The 22,268-nt window shown below is 51.9% G+C and overlaps 2 protein-coding genes across 6 annotated transcripts in view; one reads left to right on the top strand and one right to left on the bottom strand.

Annotated features, from left to right (window-relative positions):
• The first annotated feature begins 628 nt into the window (after positions 1 to 628).
• Positions 629 to 9,029, top strand: PSMG4 (proteasome assembly chaperone 4). 2 transcript variants are annotated; one of them, XM_014867427.2, is made up of 3 exons: positions 629 to 973; positions 5,395 to 5,470; positions 8,842 to 9,029. In XM_014867427.2, the coding sequence occupies exons 1-3, from the start codon at positions 644 to 646 to the stop codon at positions 8,961 to 8,963; spliced, it is 528 nt and encodes a 175-aa protein (XP_014722913.2). In that variant the 5' UTR covers positions 629 to 643; the 3' UTR covers positions 8,964 to 9,029. The 2 variants fall into 2 exon arrangements, with proteins under 2 accessions (XP_014722913.2, XP_070371791.1); XM_070515690.1 differs by lacking the exon at positions 8,842 to 9,029 and adding an exon at positions 8,429 to 8,600.
• Positions 9,030 to 13,671: 4,642 nt separating this feature from the next.
• SLC22A23 (solute carrier family 22 member 23) overlaps positions 13,672 to 22,268 on the bottom strand; it is a 153,035-nt gene continuing 144,438 nt past the window's right edge. For all 4 annotated transcript variants that reach the window (XM_070515686.1, XM_014867429.3, XM_070515688.1 and 1 more), the window contains one exon: positions 13,672 to 14,699. In XM_070515686.1, coding sequence (XP_070371787.1) covers positions 14,342 to 14,699 — 358 coding nt within the window. In that variant the 3' untranslated portion in view covers positions 13,672 to 14,341. The remainder of the gene's footprint in view (positions 14,700 to 22,268) is intronic.

Raw genomic sequence — 22,268 nt, 5'->3', positions numbered from 1 at the left:
CTCTGAGAGGTACCTATTCTTATCTCCGTTTTGCAGATGAGGGAACTTGAGTCTCAGAGAGGTTAAAAGGTTAGTCCAAGGCCCACGGCTGTACGCGACTGCAGCTTAGGGGGGCCTGAGTCCAAGAGTGGCCCCTCATCCTCCCGCTAACTCAGTCGACGCAATTTTCCTTTGTAGAGGCTTTCTCTCAGTATCCCTGCCATTCTTAAGGCCAGGACGTCCAAGGCCTCCCTGGAGTTACAGGGCTGCTAGGAGGAGGATTTTGGTAAACCAAAGCAAAGGCGGCTTGATGGGAGGTGGCAGCTCTCGGAGCGCTTAGGGAACTAGTAAAGTAAAGGCGATTGTCTTTGTAGGGCGACGTGTCACTCTCTGGGAAGATGTGGCCTGCTCCAGGACAGCAGTGCTGCTCCTCAACAATAGTGGGAGCGGGAAGGAAGGAACAAGCGAACATGAGTCCTGCCGGGCGCCGTGGGCTTCCTGAGCCCACCGCCGGAGCCCAGCCCCACCGGGCCGTGGCGGCAGCGGGCTTTCCCCGCGCGCCCATCGGCGCATCCGAGCGCCGGCGGAGGCCGGTGGGGCCGCGCTGCCGGGGCTCTCCGTGCGGCGAGCGCGAGCAGCCCGGCCCCGCCCCCGCCCCCGCCCCATGGCCCCGCCCCCCGGACAGCCCCGCCCGCGCTCGGGACGGACAGCGAAGGCGCGCTCGGCCTCTCGGCGCTCGCCTGCTCGGGTCTGGCCGGGCCGGCGGCTGTGGCGGCGCGGCGAGAGGGGTCCGGCGCGGTCGGCCGGGCCGGCGGGCGGCATGGAGGGGCCGCGGGCCGGCGCGGCCGGGGACGTGTCCCTGCACAACTTCAGCGCGCGGCTGTGGGAGCAGTTAGTGCACTTCCACGTCATGCGGCTGACGGACTCGCTCTTCCTGTGGGTGGGGGCCACGCCGCAGCTGCGCAACCTCGCCGTGGCCATGTGCACCCGCTACGTGAGTGCGGGCCGGGCGGGGCGCGGGGCTGGGGACGCGGGCGGCCGCGGCCGGGCCGGTCAACCAGAGGTCTGGGCGGGGCGTGGCTGCCGGACGGCGCTCAGGCGCGCGCCGGGTAAGCTTCAGGCCCCCAGGTGCGCGCGCGGCCCAGGTCAGTCCTGGGCGCGTGGGCCCGGGGCTTTCCGGAACGCTCCCTCTGATGTCCTGGGGAGCCGGGGAGGCGGTCTGGGCCTGCGCCGGCGGCGGGGAGCACGTGGGCCCCGGCGGGTCCCTCCTCTCCCCACCCCTCTGCTGGCTCCGGGTTCCATCTCTGTAGTTGGCTGTCCAGGGGCTTCATCTGGGACCTCTGCTCTCTGGTCACACTCGCGCCCTGGGGGATGGCGCCTACCGCTCAGCTTTCATGCCGTCTGTATATTGACCGCACCAACATTTATTTATGTTTCCAGTGCAGACCTCTTTCCTGAACTTCAGACTTTTGTATCTCCACTTGGAAGTCTAGTAGACATCTCACGCTAGACGTATTCAAGACCAAACTCTGGAGCTCTCCTGGCGAACCTGTGCCTCCAACAGCCAGGCCACCCCTGTCATGGCAACTCCGTCCAAACCTTGGAGTCATCCTTGATTCCTCTGTGCCTCCCACCCTCCACGTGCCGAATGTCAGTCATAACCTACAGGGAATCCAGCCAGCTCTCAGCTCGGGCAGATCTGCCACCCTGGGCCGGGCGCGCAGCATCTTGGCTCCTCCTTGGCTGATGCCCCCTTTGCTCCTGTATTGGTTTCTTAGAGCTGCCGTAACAAGGTGCCTCACACCCAGAGGCCTCCAACAGTAGAGGTTTATTCTTGCACGGTTGTCGAGGCCAGAAGTCTGAAATCAAGGGGTTGGCAGGGCTGGTTCCTTCTGAGAGCTCTGAGGGCGAAATCATCCCAGGCCTCTCTCTCAGCTCCTGGTGTTGCTGGCAGTCCTTGGTGTCCCTTGGCTTGCAGCTGCATCTCTCCAGTCTCTGCTTCCAGTGTCACATGGCCTTCTCTGTGTCTCTTCTTTTCTTGTCAGTCATATTAGGTTAAGGGTCCACCCTATTAAGGTCCTCCCTTAAGTTATGTCCTGCACCTCTTCCCCCTAGCTGGCTGTGCACCTGCCCCTGGAGGGCACACAATGTGGTCAGTAAGTGGGACTGGCTCCTTTTCTGTTCCTGCCCCAATCTCGGTGGACAGTGACTTTCCAGTTGAGAAAATACACCCTACTAGGAGCTATGTGCAGGGCAGCACTGCAGTGTGACACTGTCATTCCTCAGCTCCACACCTTTCAAGAGAGGATCTCAGAGTGTAACCAGAGACTTCACCTTGACCTGGAGGCCCTGTCACCTGGTGGCTCCCCTGCTTCTGCCCTCCTCCCCGCCTACTCATTGGCCTCTTGGCTGTGGCCTCTTGGCTGCTCTAGCTCGCAGCTGCTCCCTCTGCAGCTTATTGTCAGTGTCCATGGTGCTGGTGAGGTCTGTCTGTGTTAGGAGTTTTTGTGTCCCTAGCATCTGACAAGCTGCTCCTTAAATCCTTGTTGAAGGCATGAATGAAGCCTTCAGGGAACCCTGTTTGCTAGGGAGAAGGAGCGGTAACCCGCAGCTAGTCGGGCAGTAAGGATTGTAATCTTGGGTATGGGGGCCCAGAGGTGGTGGGAAGTCAGAGGAGCGAGCCACAGGCAGGGCCTGGGCAAGGCTTCAGGAAGAAGGCTCTGATGCGATTTTGGATATCCTCACACAGTGCCCTCCTCTCCCTTTCTCCTCTTGCTGTTCTTTTCCTGCTGTGTTTTTTTTCCTTTCTTTTTTGGTGAGTACCAGCAGGTGGGCCGTTGGGCAGGTGGCTGTCTCAGGTCTTTCATTGGAGGAGAGGAGGAGGCCTGGAGGGCAGGGCTGTGTGTCTGGAGGTCAGGGTGCTCTGGAGCCACCTTACCTTCTTGCTTTCCTAGATCTAAGGCTGTAGTCATCGACAGTGGGTAGGGCCGTGGGCCATAGGGGGCCCAGGACTGCTCACTGGTTAAGACGAGGCATTGCTATCTTGAATCAGCTTCAAGGCTTCTCCTGTGGGCTGCTTTGTTGGCCTGACCACTTGGTAGTCATAGCTCCTAGTAGGGTGTATTTTCTCAACTGGAAAGTCACTGTCCACCGAGATTGGGGCAGGAACAGAAAAGGAGCCAGTCCCACTTACTGACCACATTGTGTGCCCTCCAGGGGCAGGTGCACAGCCAGCTAGGGGGAAGAGGTGCAGGACATAACTTAAGGGAGGAAACCTAAGATTCCTGCAGGACAGGGCTCAGCAAACTATTGCCTGTGGGCTGGTCTGCCGTCTACTTTTATAATAAAGTTTTATTGGAACACAACTATGCCCGTCCATTCAGTAGCATCTGGCACAGCTTTTGCACTTCGATGGCAGAGTTGAGGAGTTGGAGTTGGACCTTGTGGTCCATAAAAACTAAATTATTTATTATTGGCCCTTCTTGGAAAAAGTTTGCCAGCCCATGCGTGGAGGATGGTACCAAAGGGTCTGTGAGGTCTGCCCCCTCCTACCGTCCCCAAACCCCCACATGTAAGACAAGACTGCACAGCTGTGCTGCTCTCCCAGCTGGCCTGTCTCACAGCGAGCAGGTCTGTGTTTGGTGCCAAGAGAGGCTGCAGGACTAGGATGATGCTTGTCCCACCAGCATGAGGAAGCTGGCCTGGGACGAGGGAAGATGGGGTGTGGGACCCTGTGTGCTCAGAGAATCTAGGACGCGTTTGGCCCACTTGGGGGAGTGGAAGGTGGTGCTCCAGCCACGGCAGAACTGTCTAGGCAGGTGTCTGCCTGGGAGACTAGCTGGCATGAGAGATTTTGGAAATAATGAAGTATTAAGAAGGGTAGCAATATGGGGTTTTAAATTTTGTTTTTGGTGGAAAAAGGCCACTCTGTTAAGGTAGATTTTCTGTTTTCAGGTGGTTTAACTGTAAGTACTGTTAACATACAGCTAAATGTTAATCATGAAATCTATAAACAGCAAGCTCGTTCAGATCATATTTTTGTATCTTTTTCAACAAAAAGGCATGCAGTAAATGCTTTCATTCTTGTCCTGTTTTTTTTTTTTTTTTTTTGGTGAGAAAGACTGGCCCTGAGCTAACATCTGTTGCCAATCTTCCTCTTTTTGCTTGAGGAAGATTGTCACTGAGCTAATATCTGTGCCAATCTTCCTCTATTTTGTGCATGATATGCTGCCACAGCGTGGCTTGATAAGCGGTGTGTAGATCTGCACCCAGGATCTGAACCTGCAAACCCCGGGCCGCCAAAGCAGAGCATGCGAACCCAACCACTACGCCACCGGGCCAGCCCCTTATCCTGTGCTTTTTGATCATCTTTTATAGACCAAATAAATCTGTTTTATAGACAGAACAATTTTGTCTCATATTGGAGTGACTTTGAACCCTTGGCAGACAAGGAGCAGTCTCTGATCTGTGCTCTGCTCACAGTGTTTGACACACAGTAGGTGTGCGTTCAGTTCACCTGTCTCTACCTGGACGGTGTGGGGTCGGGAGGGCACCAAACCCCAGAGCCTCTGACTGCACAAACTTGTCCCTATAAAAACCTTGTCACTTCCTAAGACTCCTGGACCTCCGTACTGAAGCTGTTTCTTTCAGAAGTCTTCCGTTTTGCCACCTTATAAGCTAGTGGTGTTTTTCTTTGAAGGTAGGCCTTTTTAATGGTAAGAGGAATTGCTTCCAAAGGAGTTGGAAGTAAGATTACTTCTAGATTTCAGGAGGGCCACATTTATTTGTCTCTAGTTTTATTGCTGCTTATCTGCAATGAGGATTGGCTGAGCATGTTCAGAAGTTTTTATTTTCGTCATTGGGTGCTGAGGTTGGTGGCTGTCTGCAGAGTCACAGGGCCCTTGTTAACCTTGAAGAGCCCAGACACCTTCAGGGGCTGGCGAGGTGTGTTCTCTACAGGCCCCGATGAGGAGATTAGGCATCCTGCCCTCTCGGCTGGTGGCCATTCAGGGGTGAGCGGGACCCGAGGCACCTGGCGCCCAGACTCTGATCGGCTCTCTTCTTGCTATGCCCCTAATGTTCTTGTTTGCTTCCGTCTTGCTCCTAATGTTGCCCTTCAGCATGCTTTGGAGTTTCCAACACGAAAACAAGCTCTTTATGTGAAATAGGCCCTGGAACTGATTAACAGCACTGTGATGCCAGATTCAGGTGACTTCTCATCTGTCCCAGCTCTGTGACCTCATATGCATTAGAAGGTCAACCTACCTGGCTATTGACACAGATGCCAGACCTTCCTTCTCTTGGCAGATGTGTCTGACCTCCCAGAACCTGCCACAGCCACCCTCGTGAAGCAGCAGAAGGCACAGGAGCTTGGCTGCTGGAGAAGCAGCACCGTGTTCTTTGTTTTCCTTTTAGGACTCCATTCCCGTGTCCACTTCCCTCCTCGGAGACACTTCTGACACGACCTCCACTGGCCTTGCCCAGCGCTTAGGTACGTACCCAGAGCTGGCGCTGCACGAGCAGCCAGATGGGGACCTCACTGTTTAATGGAATCATGAGGCAAGCCACTTCAGAGGTACAGAATCTTTATACTGAGAGGTAAACCAACTCCTTACTGCAGGCTAAGCACAGACCTTTGTATATTGGGTCTTCTTTAAGGAGGGCACGTCCATGCCCAGTGTCTCAGGGCCAAGGGCCAGTGTGCTCCCAAGGGACTCCCATGTCATGCTTGGCTGCCGTCCAAGCCTGGGAGTGAGAGGTGATTTTGCTCCCTCCTGTAAGCACATCATCTCAGGGGAGGAGAGTATGAATGGTGCCGCAGCGACTCCAGGTGGCCTCCTGGGCCTCCCAGGGACTCGGTGGAGCCTGTGGAGCAGGGTACCAGCCCCGAGGAGGAGGGACTGCCCTTCTCTCTCCGTGTGGTGGTGTTCAGAGATCAGAAGAGAGACCGGCCTGGCCTGAGCGTCGCGTAGAGTGGGTGTTCAGCAAAGAACGGGAGGTCGAAGGCTCCGCCCCCTCCGCGCACACAGACTCCTGTGAAGACCCAGGCAGTTCAGGTGAGGGCAGCGTGTTCTGCCTCCGCCACCGTGCGCCTCCGCCAGCGTGCGCCACCGCCAGGGCGTCACGGGCGCCGAAGACCGCGGACAGGAGGGCAGCCCCCGTCCCCTCCTCAGTCTTCGTGTTCACCAGGGAGCCTAGTCAGCGCAGTTGTCAAGCCAGGGAAGGAGCCCCTGTGGCCTGGCGCTGGGGGTGCGCAGCGGATGCGGCCCTGCCCCTGATTCTGGGGAGATTATGTTTTAATCGTGTGACAGTTACCAGCCTGATCGCTGCCCAGTGGGAACTGCTGTGTCAGCCCCTCCGGGTGCATGCAGGTACGGTGCAGCTGTGTGTGGAGGCGCAGCAGGGCGCCGGGGCGGGCGAGCCAGCTCCCCGTGGGCGCACCACACCGCGTTCTCTGCGTGGACAGGGCGCAGGCCGCGAGGGCAGCCGCGGCGTTTTAGGAACGTCCACGGTACTGTTTCTTTAGCCTGAAGTTAGAAACCTGACTAGTATCAGCCAGGTTATTTTGGTAATTTTTTGTTAGGAAATAATTTTAAATTTATAGAAAAGCTGCCAAAAACATGCACAGAATTCCTACTTAGCCGTCACCCAGATCCCCAATTGTCATCGCTCCCTCTCTGTTGTGTCATTATTTTCTCTAAGCCACGTGAAAGTAAGCTGAAGACACGACGCGCTTTGCTTCTGCTGTTTCATTCTGCGTTTGCCACTGTTCAAGGGAGTGACACGCCCATGTGCAACAGGCTCCTTCTGTGACATGCCTGGTCCCATGAAGACATGGGGTGTTCCTGCTTAGAGAGCCAGAAAACTGGGTGGACCGCCACAGCGTGGACGACAGATTCTGGTAGAGAAGGCTGATGGGAACCTGTTTGGCGTGCTACAAATCAGTTGTTTACGCCAATGAAGTAAGATGAGCTCAGGAGTGTCGTTGGCATGGAGGCCTAGTAGCATGTTGTATGGAAAAAACTAGGCTTTTTTTTTTTTTTTTTGAGGAAGATCAGCCCTGAGCTAACATCTGCCAATCCTCCTCTTTTTGCTGAGGAAGACTGGCCCTGCGCTAACATCTGTGCCCATCTTCCTCTACTTTCTATGTGGGACGCCTACCACAGCATGGCACGCAGTGCCATGTCTGTACCCGGGATCTGAACCGGTGAACCCCGGGCTGCCGAGAAGTGGAACGTGCGAACTTAACCGCTGCGCTATTGGGTCGGCCCCTTTGTTTTGTTGTTTTGTTCAAATGTTGGGGCTTTTTAAAATTAACATCTCTCACGTGGTTTACATCAATTTACAATAATCTACACACATTGAAATAGAACATAGACAGAAAATATATCCTTACCAACTTATTAAAGTCAAATATTAATGAAAGGCCCCATCCTGTGTGTATCAGCAAAAACTGGCAGCCCTCAACCACTGCCCAGCAAGGACAGGAACACAGATGAGGCTCGAGGAGTCAGTGGTGTGACATGGCTGCCAGCACCACAAAGGCTGAGCGAGCGTGTGCCGAGGTCCCGCAGAGCTGTCCAGGCGGCCCTGGGCCGTGCGGCTGTCTCAGGCGTGGGTGGGCCTGGACCCTGCAGTGGAAAGTGCGCTATTCGAGGGGAAATGAGATGAAACAGCAGCTCACATGGAAGATGAAAGGAAGCTGGGAAAGAAGTGACCTAGAGGGCTCAGAATCACCATGGAAGCGTTGGGGGGCTTCGGTGGAGTGGGGACCCCCAGCTCCGTGTGGCTCTGGAGGGCAAAGCTGGGTCAGCTGGGTGCATGATGCAGGCAGACACAGCTTTGCTCCCTGTTAAGACCCTGTCTTATCAAGGAGAGCAGTTGGAATCGGAGTGGGCCCCCTGGGGACAGGGAAGTCCCTGCCACTGAACAAGGGCAGACTGAGCTAGTGTGACTTGACAGGCCCCAGCCTCACCTCTCCTCACCTCACCCCCTTTTCGCCTTTGCCGATGGGACTGGCGTGGTCATGTCCGTGTGGGAGGGTGGGGTGGGTGCCTCTGTGGGGAGGAGGAGTTTGCACCCCGGCTGTGTGTGAGGTGAGGCCCGGGGAGGCCTCAGCACTGGGAATCACACCGTGCAACTGGTTGAGGCTTCCTGCCTCCTGGTCTTAGATGACTGTCCTGCCTTCAGCGTCTGGGCTTGTAACTGTGCTTGATTTCTGTCGTTGGAGCAGGACACCTCGACTCTTACTGGTTCTGTAGAAAGAGGTTAGAACATATATTCAAGATCAAATTGAAAGTTACACGTGTGTGTGTGTGTGTATCTATTTGTAAATGCGCAGAAATGTAGAATTGTCTCAGGGAGGGGAGTGGAATCCGTAGAGAGGGTGGCGCTGAAGGAGAACTTTAATATTTTATTTTAAATACTTTAACATTATCTGTGTTTTTAGGAAGTAAAAAAAGCCAAACCAGCTTTCTCTGTAAGCAGTGATTCTCAAACCTCAGTGTTCAGATCCCCAAGGGCTTGTGAACAGAGACTGCCGGCCCCAACCCACCCCAGCCTGTCTGATTCAGTGGATGTGGGGTGCGGCCTGAGAAACTGCATCTCCAACAAGTTGGCAGGTGATGCTGCTCATGAGGGGACCACACCCTGAGAACCATTGTTCTGGAGATGAGCAGAGGGTCCAAGAGAGTTCAGTCTGCATTTGCAGCAGCCGCCTGTGAAGTCGTAGAAATCAGAACTTTCCTCTCCCCCCAACACCCCATTCGCTTTCTGCAAGCATTTCTCAGCTGTAAGGTAGCCATGAGGAGGGACCTCCGGGCACGTCAGTCATGGCTGTGTCGATGTGTTTTCTCTTTTTAGCCAGGAAGACCAACAAACAAGTGTTTGTCAGCTATAACCTTCAAAACACAGACAGCAACTTCGCATTACTTGTAGAAAATAGGATCAAGGAGGAAATGGAGGCTTTCCCGGAGAAGTTCTAGCTGAGGCGGAACCAAGGATTTGTAACTTATGTATAGTACACATTTAAATAAATGGATTGAATTCTACTGTTTGTCTGTCAGCAGGTTAATGTGTTTCCATTTTGTTTTTACAGGGTTAATCTTATTAACTTTCCTTCTGCCCCTCACCAGAAGGTGGGTCTTTTCAAAGGCTGTAACTGATCACCCTGGGCAAGGAGACAAGCAGAACGGGCAGGAAGGTTTCCTCATGCGAGTGCTCAAAAATAGAGAAAAGGGGTAAAATGTGATTTTGATGGGATGGAAGGCGGCCCGTCTAATAACCCCAGAAAGACTCGCATTAGTCATGACCCCAGTTAGAGTTCAGGTGGTGGGTCTGTGTAAAGTGGGCTCCGGCTGCCTCCCGTCCTCCCTTCCAGCTGTGCACGCCTCTTCCCCCACCGCACTGTCTCTTGGCCTGTCCCAGCCCACTCCGCCCTGCTCACCAGGTTTATGGTCTTGGTGAAGTCGCACTTCTCTGGGCCATTTCCTCACCTATAGGATGGGACTGATCTCCACCTTGCTGGGTTTTTGTTAGGACTGCACATACAGAAATGCTTTGCAGACTCCAAGTGCCATGGCAGTCAAGATGTCAATTATGGTTTCATAGATCTATGTCATTTTTGTGGATCCACGAGCTTCGGCTCCTCCTGGCTTTTCCTGTTACCTGTCTTTCCTCCTCCTCTTTTCTCCCAAGTCCCTGCTCTGGTCATCTTTAATCCTTAGCCCTTGTCCGCCTGCCACCTGAAGTGGATTTGTCTTTCTAGTACCACGTGCTACATGTTTTCCTTCACATCCCTTTCCGAAAGCCAGTATTTCATGGGTCAGGTTTCCTAACTTCACATTCGAATCCCTGAGGGGGCTTTCCCAGATCACCATGCCTGACCCTTCCCAGAGACTCAGGCGGCCTGGGGCCCAGGCTTTGCGGGTTGAAAGCTCCGCAGGTGCTTCTCAGCACAGGCAAGGTTGAGGACCCCTGGCAAAGGACTTCCTAATCTGGTCCATCTGGACCCCTTTTGTTACTAGAGGTGGATAGTCGGGCCCTGTAACACATTTCATGCAGTGGCAGAAGCCTTGCATTGGGCCAGTGGTAGGCAGCCAGTGGGGAGGGGGTGGCACTTTGGCCAGGATGTAAAGGCCCTTCGGAGGAGTAGATCTGGGGTTCAGGATGCTTCCCTCCTTTGCAGACTTCCTGTGCTAACTTCCAAGGCCCTGGCCAGCGTAGCCAGAGCGTGGAAGCACCGTGAGTACCTCTCTAGGAAGAGTAAGTAACAAAATCAGGGCTAAGGAGAGAAGAGTTTGGTATAAATACTTTATTAAAGAAATATTGTTTTCTTGTTAAAAAATACTACATTGAAGAAGAGAGTTTTGGAGTATTAGTCTTTCCTCACAGAATCACAGTGTAAGATAAGCATTTCTTGACCTCTCTAGGAACCTTCAGGCCACGGGTTAGCAGGACATCAACACACGGGAGGAAAGAACTCTCCAGTTTACTGAGGGCCCGGGCCTCAGGTGGTGTAGGAGCCGCACGACACACAGTGATGTTTAATCTCATCCCCGCCTCTGCCTGCCTTTGAGACTAGGGCCTGCAGCGGAGTGAGAGGCCACCCACCGTCCCTCAGGGCGAGCCTGGGGGCTGGCTCTGCAGAGGCACTGACGGAGGGACGCAGGGACGCAGCCAGGTCTGAGACAACAGTTTTATTCCTGGTAGTGAGTGGTCGTGAAATGTCTTTCATTGGATACCATCAGATGAGGTAGGGAAGACATTCCAGAGGAAATTTGTTAATGGGCAATGTTTTTATTTCTGTACATTTACATACAAATTTTCCCCAAAGGAACCACAGATGTGACATCATGCAGACATTGAGCTTTGAACGACAGTTCAGAACTCGGTTAGGCTTGTGCTATGCAGGAGCACCTCCAGAGGAATCCCGGGCGGCAGGTACAGGAACACGGTTCTTACAGAGAAACCTCTGTGCTGGGGCTGCGGGAAGGACAGAGGGAGGGGAGAGTTCCCCACTAGACAAGACACTGCACTGCTTTTCCAAAACACGAGATACATGAAGTGAGGTGTCCATCCCTCAGAGCGGTGGGGTGCGGCCTGCCCCGCACGCACACGCCCGGCCACACGGTCCCTGCACGGGCACTCGCCATCCCGTGTGTGACTCTGGAAAGCTGGCCTGAGTGCAGTATTTCTGCACAGGGCTTGTTTTGCTTGCTCGCTGTTCTGTCGCCAAACCAACTTAACAGCCCCTCTCCTCTAGCTGCAAGGGATTATGCTCTTTTAGAAAACATTTAAACCTTTTTCCTATTTGTCTTGGGTGCTAATATTTACGGTATTTGATAAGTTATGATGGACTTCTGGAAAAGAACAAAATGAAGAAAGACCCAGCCCGTCCCAGGTGTTTATGTCTGTGGGTAACTTTTACTGAAGGGCCCCCAGCTCCCTGATCCTTAGGGTTGGGAGTGGGTGGAGGAGAGCGGCCGGAGCACGTACCTTGGATGTTCCCTGGCCAGGGGTGCGGGTGCTGCAGAGGGTGGACTGGAGGTGGCAGCGGCCTGAGAGAGAAGCATCTCCCTCCAGCCGTGAGGGGAATGGACTGAGGAGTCCACACCAGGCGATGGCCTGGGGCACTGGCCGCACAGCCCCGCCCACAGGGAAGCCCTTCTGCTATGGCGACACTTCACGAAGGCGCTCCTGCAGAGCCTCAGACACCCCCACGCTGAACAGGCAACAGGACAGGAGCTCAGCCAAATCCTGAGGCTGCCAGGAGAGGAGAGCTGTGGGGCCTCTGCTGAGATGTCACTGCCGACCATCGGCTAGCCAGCCTCATGCACATCCACCAGACTTTGGTCCTGAGAGCTCAGTCCTCATAGCCAGCTTCTCTTCTAGTCAACACGAGTTAGTCCTGAGGCTGACGTGACAGGGCCGGCTGCTGGTCGACTAGTGTTTCTGTTGTCAGTTACGATGGCGATCAGGGACCTGGGGGCAGGAGTTAAAAGTGCTGGGCTTTGCCTCCACATTCCTGGAGATTCCTGGCTGCACTCGACAGCTTCAATATGTTTCTTAAAGAGAGTGAGAAGGACTCACAAGTCCTTCTGTGGGACAGGAGAGGGACTGTGAGGTGTCTCAGTGCTGGGGTGACGGATGCAGACATGTACCTGGCTGGAGGCGGCCCAGGGACCTCGCTGGCTCCTTCCTACCTTCCCCAACTGCCCAATGGCCTGGCTGCTGCACATGTTGGTCCTGGACCCAATGGCCTTGCTGCCAGGTGGCTCTGTAGCAAGTACTCTAAAAAAGGCAAAAGGTATTTCACAAGTTTGGTAAGCGAAGGCTGCGCAGAAGTAAAGAAAGACCTTCTTAAATTAAGGTGAATGCGGACTAACATTGAAACGTGGAACAAAAATGCCGTAAGAGACGAGGGAAGGGGAGGATGAGCTGGGGAGAGACAGCCCAGATGGCCCACCTTCCCGGCCGCCGGTCCTCAGAGGAGGCTGGAGACCCCAGGTGCGGCCAATGAGACAGGGACAGTGGTTACACAGACACGGCGCTCATGGGCCTGCAGGTTTGCTCGCCTCTCCACGACGTTTCATCAAGTGAGTGGCTCCTACTGAGGTCTGCCCACTTACGAGGAGGGCGGTGGGTGTAGACGGTAAGAAAAGACCAGGTGGAAAGCTGGAAGGGGAGGAAGGGACGCTGAGTCAACCTCTGTTCTGGCCCTTTGAGTGCTAGCAGCCATCAGTTGGAAGTCACCTAACTGCTTCACACAGACCTGAGACCATGACTTCCCTGGAAGAACACGGCCCGTGGCAAACACACGCGTCACAGAGTTGGGAAGTGGACAATTCTAGAAAGGACCCAGGCTGTCCAAAAAATCGGGTGCCTGTGTAGCTATGAGGCGGCACCCACCTGTGCCGATGAAGCCTGTTTTTAGCGGCCCTGGGTGTCCTTGAGGAGGCCTTCCAAGTGTCCTCTGAAACACCCACAGCCAGGGGGAGACAGCTGGACCTGAAAAAGGCAGGAGGAAGCCTCCTTGTCTGGGATGGAATGAGCAACACAGTGAGACCCCTTGGATATCGGGGCTGGGGGTGGAAGCGGACTTTGGTGAGTTATTGCTTTCAATTGGTCTTGATGCTTTAAGAGGCTGGAGGTCAGCTGGACTCACCTGTGAGACCCCACTTCTGGCCCTGAGCCCCGCTTCGGTGCTGAGGAGGTGACAGGAAGCAGGCGAAGGCAGGGTGGGGCGTCTCCCACAGGCTCGCAGTCTCACGTGAGGTCAGGGAGAGCCGACAGTCATCCAAACTGCTGATTTCTACGTGGCGTGTGCTCGAGATGCGGGCGACAGGCTGCGTCTGGGGGAGCGCCTCCCTCCAGTGGGCTTGCCTTCATCGTCTATTTCACCTAGTCTGCTGTTGGTTTTAGTTCAGAAAGTAGCCGTGTTTTCAAGTAGTGCTGGCAAAAAAGCTGACTGAAAGGGACCTTTGCTGCTGGAGCCAAATCTGGGAAGGAGTATTAATAACGGTGACACGTCTCAGACCTCAACATACTTGCTCACTGCACTCAGCCGGGCAGACAAACCTGTGTCAGGAAACTGTGGCAGAAGTACCAGTAATGATTTAAGATTTCTGGTGAAATGCTTAAGCTTTTCCCCAAAGAGCTTCTAGCATCAAGTACAAAAGGATGATCTGGAAGGAAAGACTAAGCTGGTTTTAATGATATTTGTAAGCCGCTTTCCCCCAACACATGGAACAGAAGCTCTTACCTTACAAACAGAAAAACCTTTAAAAACCACACATAGGCTCTCTAGCAAAAACCTACTCATTTACATTTCACTCTGTCCAAAATGCAGTCATGGAAACGCTCCCCGACGGATCGTGGGGTCTCTCCTTGAACACCGGCAGGCAGCCGTGGGGCGGCCCGGGCGGCAGAGGTGACATCTGCTCCTCCGGGGTGGACGAGAGCGGCGCCCGAGCCCCAGCGAGGAGATTGGCTGCACTGGTTCTTAAGCCTCGGCCTCTGGCCACCGTGCCCCCTCTCCCGAAGGAGGTGGTTCTATTGCAGGATGAGGGAATAAAGTGCTTCTCATAAAAATGACCAAAATAAATACAAACATTTAATGGCAGAAAAGAAAGTCTTTGAAGGGTTATTTCCAAAGCGTTTGCTTCCTCAAACACACGCTCCTCAGAGTTTCGGAAAGACAGAATCCCCCACACCAGCTCAAAGTCTCGTGATGCCGTGGCGTCAGCAGCAGAGGTGGGCGTCCCTGCCCCAGCCACGGCTTGGGTCCCTGGTCTGTAAACCTGTGCCCAAGCAGCCCCAACCCTGGGAACCCCGCGCCCCGTCAGGGAGGCTGCGCCCACAGCTACATGGCCTTCATGCCGTTGGCCGTGGCGTTCTCGGGCAGCCCGTCGCCTGCGGCGGCCGCATCGTGGAGGCCGGAGTAGTCCTTGAGCTCCGCGTTGGTGAGCAGCAGGGGCTGCTCCCCCTTCTTGTGCGGCAGGAGCGGCTGCCGCGTGTAGTGCTCCCCGTTGGAGATGTTCTCGGGCAGGCTCTGGTCCCTGCTCTCGGGCAGCAGGAGGATGCAGATGATGCAGATGAGCGTGCAGCAGGCAAAGATGATGTGGTGCAGGAAGTAGCCCTTCTGGTTGTGCAGCTCGATGATGGGCGCCGTCAGCATGCCGAAGCCCGCGCTGGCCAGCACCAGCCCCAGCCCGCCGCACCTGCAGGAGGGGCACGACCACACAGGGTTAGTGTCCACGGGCAGACCCCACCGTCGGGCGCAGAGGGTGCGGTGGCTCCCAGAGTGGGGACACGGCTTGACCGGGAGCATAGGGCAAGTTCATGGCAGACCGGGAAGCCAGGTTTCAGTGGTGGGGGCGGCTGCCCTTGCCACCATCCCGGTGTATCCCACCTGTTGAGATCCCAAACCACCTTCACCTTGGCCGTATCTGTGTACCACCTCTAGTCCAGTTAATATTTTTCCTCATCAACTCAAACTTTTACTTCATTTTGAAAGGCAACTTTATAATGCCACTGCAAATGGAAAACTAGTATCACTTGCCATAGATAACTTACAATGAAAAACAAAGTATTACTAAATTATGCCATTTTCCCAAGGCTTGCTCTTCATTTAGAAAAGGGGTAGTCGGGGGAGGGTTACCAGGGGTTAAAGAAATAATTAAAGACATATCAGCACTAACAGACTGCGTTTTTGCCACAACTGGAGAGAGTGGAAGATGCTTTAAAAAGCAATAATTTCTGTGTATTGATGTTACTTATTGTTGGGTTTGTGTAGTTCCTAGGATCATTCGGCATACCATGGCAGAGACTGCCCCGTCTCTGGGAAATGCTGTGCTGGAGTCCGCACTGATGGAGAGGAATTCACTGCAGCACTGAGCTCAGAAAGGACTGGACGCAAGCCAGGGGCATGAGCCGTTTATCCCCGCTGCTGCCATGAGGGAACCCGCCACAGATTCCAGAGGCGTTAGTAGATACGCAACATTTAAAAAATCCGTTACGGCTCTAACGTCTGTACTTTGACGTAAAAGTGTATTGTTGAGGATAAGGTGTTCTGTGGCCACTGAGAGAGCAGTGCAGCGCTGGGCTGCAGTAAAGAGGACCCTGTGTTCAGGTGACAGGAGGTAATGGTCCCACTGTGCCCTGCATTGCACAGGCCAGACAGGGCTCAGCTGGCTGGTGTCAGCTCTGGGGCCACATCGAGGGGCCGGGCCGAGGCGGTCTTGTCTCTAGGAAGGAGCGTCAAGCGGTTTGCTCGCCCCAGAGAGCAGACCAGGCCAGCGGGCAGTGGGCACAGAGATGTGGACTGCAGCTGGCTTAAGGAAGAACTTTCAGATGGCGCTGCTCAAGAGTTCTGCACCCGCTTTTAGTGAAGTGACCTGTGTCCCACCAGGGGGACGTGCTCAGGCAGAGAGAGGCTGAGGGGAGGTTCAGCTCCAGGACACGGGGAGGTGGGCTCCCGGCTCTGCAGGAGCTTGTGTATCTCTGGGCTGGCACTGTAGGTGGCTCTAACTCACAAAAGCCTGTCCCACAAGGGCACAGGATACAGGGTCAACATACATAAGTCAACTGTATGTCTACATGCCAGCAACAAACAAGCCAAAAATAAGATTAAGAAAATTCCACCCACAACAACATCACAAGAATAAAATACTTAGAAATAAATAACAAAAGAAATGCAAGACTTGCATGCTGAAGACGACAAAACACGGCTGAGAGAAAATTAAGAAGATAAAAATAAATGGAGAGACAGTCCATGTTCATGGACTGGAAGATTCAATATTGTTAAGATGGCAGTTCTTCCTGAACTGAATAGATTCAACACAATCCCTATCAAATTCCCAGATGAGGACCTTTTTTTTTCCTGTAGAAAATGATAAGCTGATCCCAAGATTTATATGGAAATGCAAAGGACCCAGATTAGCCAAAACAATTTTGAAGCATAACAAAATTTGAAGACTCACCCTCCCAACTTAAAACTTCCTATAAAGCTACGGTAATTAAGACAGTGTGGGATTAGTGGATCAATGGAACAGAACTGAGAGCTCGGAAGGAAACCTTTACATTCATGGTCAACTGATTGTTGACAAAGGCAGATTCAGTGGGGGAAGGGCAGTCTTTTCAGCAAGTGCTGCTGGATATGCAGATGCAAAAGAATGAAGCTGGACCTTCACAGCAAATACAAAACTGAACAAAAAACGGATCACAGACCAAAATGTAAAAGCTAAAAATATATAATTTCTAGAAGAAAATATAAGGGAAAATCTTTGTGACCTTAGGTTAGGTTATGACATCAAAAGCAGGATCCATAAGAGAAAAAATGATCGACCAGATGTCATCAAAATTAAAAGCTTCTGGGGCCGGCCAGGTGGCGCAGCGGTTAAGCGCACATGTTCCGCTTTGGTGGCCCTGGGTTCGCCGGTTCAGATCCTGGGTGCGGACATAGCACCACTTGTCAAGCCACGCTGTGGTAGGTGTCCCACATATAAAGTAGAGAAAGATGCGCACAGATGTTAGTTCAGGGCCTGTCTTCCTCAGCAAAATGAGGGGGATTGGCAGCAGATGTTAGCTCAGGGCTAATCTTCCTCAAAAAAAAAAAAACCAACAACAAAAAAGATAAGAGTGCATCCTCCCATCCGCCCTGTTGGTGATACTGGTGTTAGGAGTCCGTTTTCTGACTTCCGGGGCATGTTGACCTGCTAGCTTGCAACTGAACACCTCTTTGAAACTTTGATGAATATGTATCCTGGGCATGTTTAACGTATGTTCTTTGTTCTCAAGGATATAAGACTGTACTGAAACCATGCTTCTCCGTAATGCCTTCTTTCTTTCTGGAAAAGGCCTTCCCAGGTCATAATCCTCAGTTCAGCTCAAGTCAAACTCCCCTTATGTCTCTTACCTATAGACTGGTTATTGGTTAGTCTGCTCTGCTGGTCCTGAGGGTGGAGCCCTCCCGAATGAGGCCAGTGCCCTTGTAAAGGACTCTGAGAGAGCCCTCCTGCCCCTTCACCATGCGAGGACATAGCGAGAAGACAGCCGTCTAAGAACCAGGAAGGAGGCTCTGATCAGACATGACATCTCCTGACAGCTCGAGCTTGGACTTCCCTACCTCCAGAAATTCGAGAAATGGTGTTTCTAAGCCACCCAGTTCATGGTGTTCTGTTCTAGTGGCCCAAAGGGACGACGACTCCTGCCATTTACTGAATGAGCTTGGAGGCCGATGTTGCTGCAGCTGACGGCAGCCTGTGGAGACCTGAAGCAGGGAGCCCAGCTAGGCCACGCCCACTCCTGCCCGCGGACACCTTGAGACGAGAAGCATGTGTTGTTTCAGGCCACTAAGTTTTGGAGGTAATCTGTTACACAGCAGAGATAACTGATACACTCAGTGAGTGATGGCATTCCCTAGCCTTCGCCCTGGGAGGACACGGCCACCTCTCACTCGGGCTGTGGTGTCATCAGTGCTGCGTGTTGGAAAGCCTTCTGCCAAGGCAGAGACTGAGAGTGCTGTGGGAGCAGTCACGCCATTGTGCTACGTCACACAGCCATGTGCTAAACAGAGCCATCAAGGGCACACAGGTGAGGAACAGCAATATTTTGGGAGTGTCTCCCAGATACTAATCCCTTTCCAAGGCAGAGGGTCCCAGATCACCTTTTAAAGACTCTTACTGTGCACCTTTCTGATAGTATTTGTCCACATGCCTACCATCTTAGTAGTCGACGAGCCCTTCAAGGGCAAGGATTATTTTCTAGAACATCAGCTGGCACACACTGTTTATGCTTAATAAATATTGGATGCTTGTGGATTACGCTGGCTTCCTAGGTAGGAAGGTCAGCTCACCCAAATGAATGGGGCGGGTTAAATATAGATGACCATGATAAAGAGCAATGTGATTGAATCCATCTGTAAGATGAGTAATAGGAACACCTAAAATAGCCATTTAGTCTTTTTTGATATTTCCGGCCACTTCAGTAAGCCACAGGATGTTGCCAGGGACATGTTGGATGCTAGGGATAAGGGACGTGTTTCACTGGGGCCTTTGATACCAGTAAGACATCATTTTCTCTGACACCTCCCGGGTTGCCGCCTGACCATCCTGTCTCCAAGTGTGGACAGCACTGACAAACAGCGAGACAGACTTCCCTTGCTCAGTGCACGTGACGTCCACATGTGGGTTAATACACAGGGAGGTGGAATGCACAGACCCACCGGGAAGGATGTGCGTGGACCCACTGTTAAAGGAGCTGTGCTCAGACGCAAGTCTCCCTTCACAGCCCAACTGAACCACATCATGTGGACATATGACGTTGGGAAGTCTCGTCAAATGGAGTGAAGTGTATTTGATTTACAGCAGGGTTAGATGGCTCATGTTTTTTTTAAAGGTTGGCCCCAAGCTAACATCTGTGGCCAATCTTCCTTTTATTATTATTATTATTATTATTTTTCTTCTCTACCAAGCCCCCCAGTATATAGTTGTATATTGTAGTTGTGATCCTTCTGGTTGTGCCATGTGGGACGCTGCCTCAGCATGGCCTGACGAGCAGTGCCATGTCCGTGCCCCGGATCCAAACCAGCGAAACCCCTGGCTGCCGAAGTGGAGTGCACGAACTTAACTACTGAGCCACAGGGCCGGGCCCCAGATGGCTCATTTTAAAAAAGTACCTACATATATATAAATGTATGTATATAATATGCAATATATGTACACATGCATATGTAATATGTAATAAACCTTTATATATTTTTTCCCACGAAAGCAATGTTGTGTTTGGTTTTCTTTCAAGGATAACTTGAAATTATTCAGTAAGATTAAGAATAACTTTGGTGGGATTTGGTATACTGTTTTTGGCTTTTTTTTTTTTTAAATCTCAGTTTAGAGAATGGGATCATTACACGCTTGGTTTTAAGGTACTTTATTTTCTTTGCCCTAAATGCTGACTTGTGCATTTTCCGCTTTTCTCTAGGTTATCACTAGGGGGTAGCATATCCCCATGTTTAAATATCCAGAGCAGGCAGATGCCTCAGTTTAGAGATAAAAGGGAACCAGGGGGCAAGTTTTGCCTCCTTGTGCTTTAGGAGCACAAAAGTTTTAATATCCAATGCATATATTTATTTTACTAGTAATAATATCTAAATTGTTTTAAGGATAGAAAGACTGAAACACAGGCAGACATTATTAGAAGTAGCAAGCTTGAATTAAGAATTCCAGAATTGGGGCCGGCTGCGTGGCCGAGTGGTTAAGTTCGCGTGCTCCGCTGTGGCGGCCCAGGGTTCGGATCCTGGGCGAGGACATGGCACCGCTCGTCAGGCCACGTTGAGGCAGCGTCCCACATCCCACAACTAGAAGGACATGCAACTAAGATATACAACCGTGTACACGGGGCGTTTGGGGAGATAAAGCAGAAAAAAAAAAAAGATTGGCAACAGTTGTTAGCCCAGGTGCCAATCTTTGAAAAAAAAAAAAAAGAATTCCAGAATCTTCAGATCATTCTTTTAAACGTGTACATACCAGCATCTTACATTTAAACGCAAGAAACAAACCTTCCATTTTTCACTTCCTCTTTCATATTGCTTAATTTTTGTCTTTACTAACACTTCTGTGAAGTCAAGGATCAATAAATATTTGTGACAATTTTTACAGAAGTAAATATAACTGCCAAAAACATTCAGGTAGGAATAATTAATATATCAATTGTCATTTACTGCGGTCAGACCCTTGACGTACACTCTCCCTCCATCGTCACCACCACGTAACCAGGCAGTCACGGCAAAGAGATGAAGATGAAGACGGGCTAGCGGACGCGCCCAAGGCCACACAGGGATATGGCCTCTGGGATCACACACAGCTCCCTCTGGCTCTTTCCTCCCTGCTAAAGACCCGGATCTCGGGCTCTAGGCCACATCCTCTGCCCTTGGGTTGTCCCTCATCCTGCTGTTTGACTTTTAGCTTGTGCCTCATCGACTTGGTTTTTGGTCACTCACTGAGCATTTGTTATAAATGTTTTATATATATATATTTTTAAGACACAAATTTTAAAAGAAGCTAAACAGACTCCATATGCCACATTACACACAAGGCATCTTTGACCTTGGTGCCTGTTCTTGAGGTGATTTTAGAGCGGAGGACATTAGGGCCAGGGTTCTAGTCTTGAGGTGGGAACAGGTAGGAGTTAGTCAGAAGGAAGGTCTCAGAGAAGGCAAGTTCCAAGAAAGAAGTTTCTAGAAGAAAGGGGTGGGACTGCCTGATGGGGAGAAGACCAGGAAATACCTGGAGGGAGCAGGATGAGCTCAGACAGAGAATAGGGGACTAACAGCCAAGACCCAGGGCTCTGAGGACACCTGCGAGAACTGTGGGAAAATGCAGCAGGCTTGTTATGACCAGAGCCTGCCCTTTCTGACGCCGACCGCTTCGTGAGGAAGAAAGGCAGAGAAGCCCTCAGGGCTCCCAGTTGCAGCTTCCTGATGGACACTGGGTAGAAAAAAATGATCCTCCTCAAGAAAGCCACCAATTGCTTCTAGATCAACCAGGACTCCCGGCCAGTTCTGCATAGCCAAAGGGGAGAGGGTCCTTCGCAATCTGCCTGCAAAGGGTCCCAACTGCTGAAGCCTTAGAAGCGAATCTAAGAAGAACCTGTTGCATCCGCTGAGGAGGCATCTGGCCTGGGCCTCAGTGGGAAGGAAGCCCTTCTCTGCAATGTAAAGTCTGGACGGAATCTCACGGAACAGTATTAATTCATTAGTACCTAGGGAGTCACTGTCATTCTTAGACAATGTCCAAGACACTCATTCTGCAAGTCTTTGTGCAAAAAAGTTCTTACCTTTCTATTTGCTTCTAGTTAGTTCATCCTGGCATCTTAACTTTTGCTACTGTTCTTGTTCAGAGGCGTGTTTTTAATATAGTATCGTAGAAAAAGGCTAGTTTTGTATTAAGAAAAATGAAGTTCACAGACCTCAAGCCACCCATCCTGCTTATCTTGGATTAGTGTGTGTGAAGTGGGGGTTGGGAAGTCCGTTTCCGGGCTCTGTGGGAACTTCCCTGAGTGTCGATGCAGGAAGAGAGGCCTTCTGAAGGAAAGGGTGAGAAGGTGTCCCTCGGGGAGAGCGGCTCCTCAGGAACCCCAGAAACTCTTCCATCCTGGCCAGGAGACCCCTCTGGACTCAACATCCTTTCATCCTCGGCAAGTACAGAAACATCACCAAGGGCCAAATCTTTTTCTATTTTGTCATCTGGGCAAGCGGAATCTGAGAGTTTAATTGTTGAATTTCTATTCCCAAATGTTCTTGCCAGGTTTGCATCAAACAGGAAGAGAATACTGTGTTTCCTCCAGCCTAGCTTGTTAAGCACAATCTAACAAGGATTAATGAGGTCCACCCACTACCAGGTTACGGGTGGCCACCCCCAGAGAAACATCTTTAACACACAACACCTGCGGAGGCCGGAAGCTCTACCTGACTTCTGCTCTCTGCTCAATTGAAAGAATCCTCTTCGCTGTGTTCTTTTGTAAAGGAAGGAAGTTTAACCAGGTGAAGACAAGACACAAGAAGGAGTTGCTCTCTGCCTACAGCATTTTGCAACTTCTAGCATGAAATAAGTTTCAGCCTCCTCTCTTCACTTGGGCTTCCACAGAGGGCTGGAAGAGGATGAATTACTTGCCATTTAATTGTTTTTTTCTTAAATATGCAATTCCTTGGCATTTTATTCCACAGGTACCTAGTAGTCTTCAGGTTTGGCATGTATTGTAAAAATCCAGGAGAATGAATCACAATGAGGTCA

This window comes from Equus asinus, chromosome 8 (assembly GCF_041296235.1).
Source record: "Equus asinus isolate D_3611 breed Donkey chromosome 8, EquAss-T2T_v2, whole genome shotgun sequence".
Taxonomy (NCBI): Eukaryota; Metazoa; Chordata; class Mammalia; order Perissodactyla; family Equidae; genus Equus; species Equus asinus.
The sequence above is the reverse complement of the archived record's forward strand: the minus strand, read 5'-3'. Positions and strand labels throughout refer to the sequence as shown.

Bases quoted from the DNA above. Each gene is read 5' to 3' on its own strand.
- PSMG4 (XM_014867427.2), top strand. From the start codon at position 644: ATGGCCCCGCCCCCCGGACAGCCCCGCCCGCGCTCGGGACGGACAGCG. The intron at 974-5,394 runs GTGAGTGCGGGC...TTTTCCTTTTAG, and splicing joins TGGCCATGTGCACCCGCTAC to GACTCCATTCCCGTGTCCAC. The intron at 5,471-8,841 runs GTACGTACCCAG...TTCTCTTTTTAG, and splicing joins TGGCCTTGCCCAGCGCTTAG to CCAGGAAGACCAACAAACAA.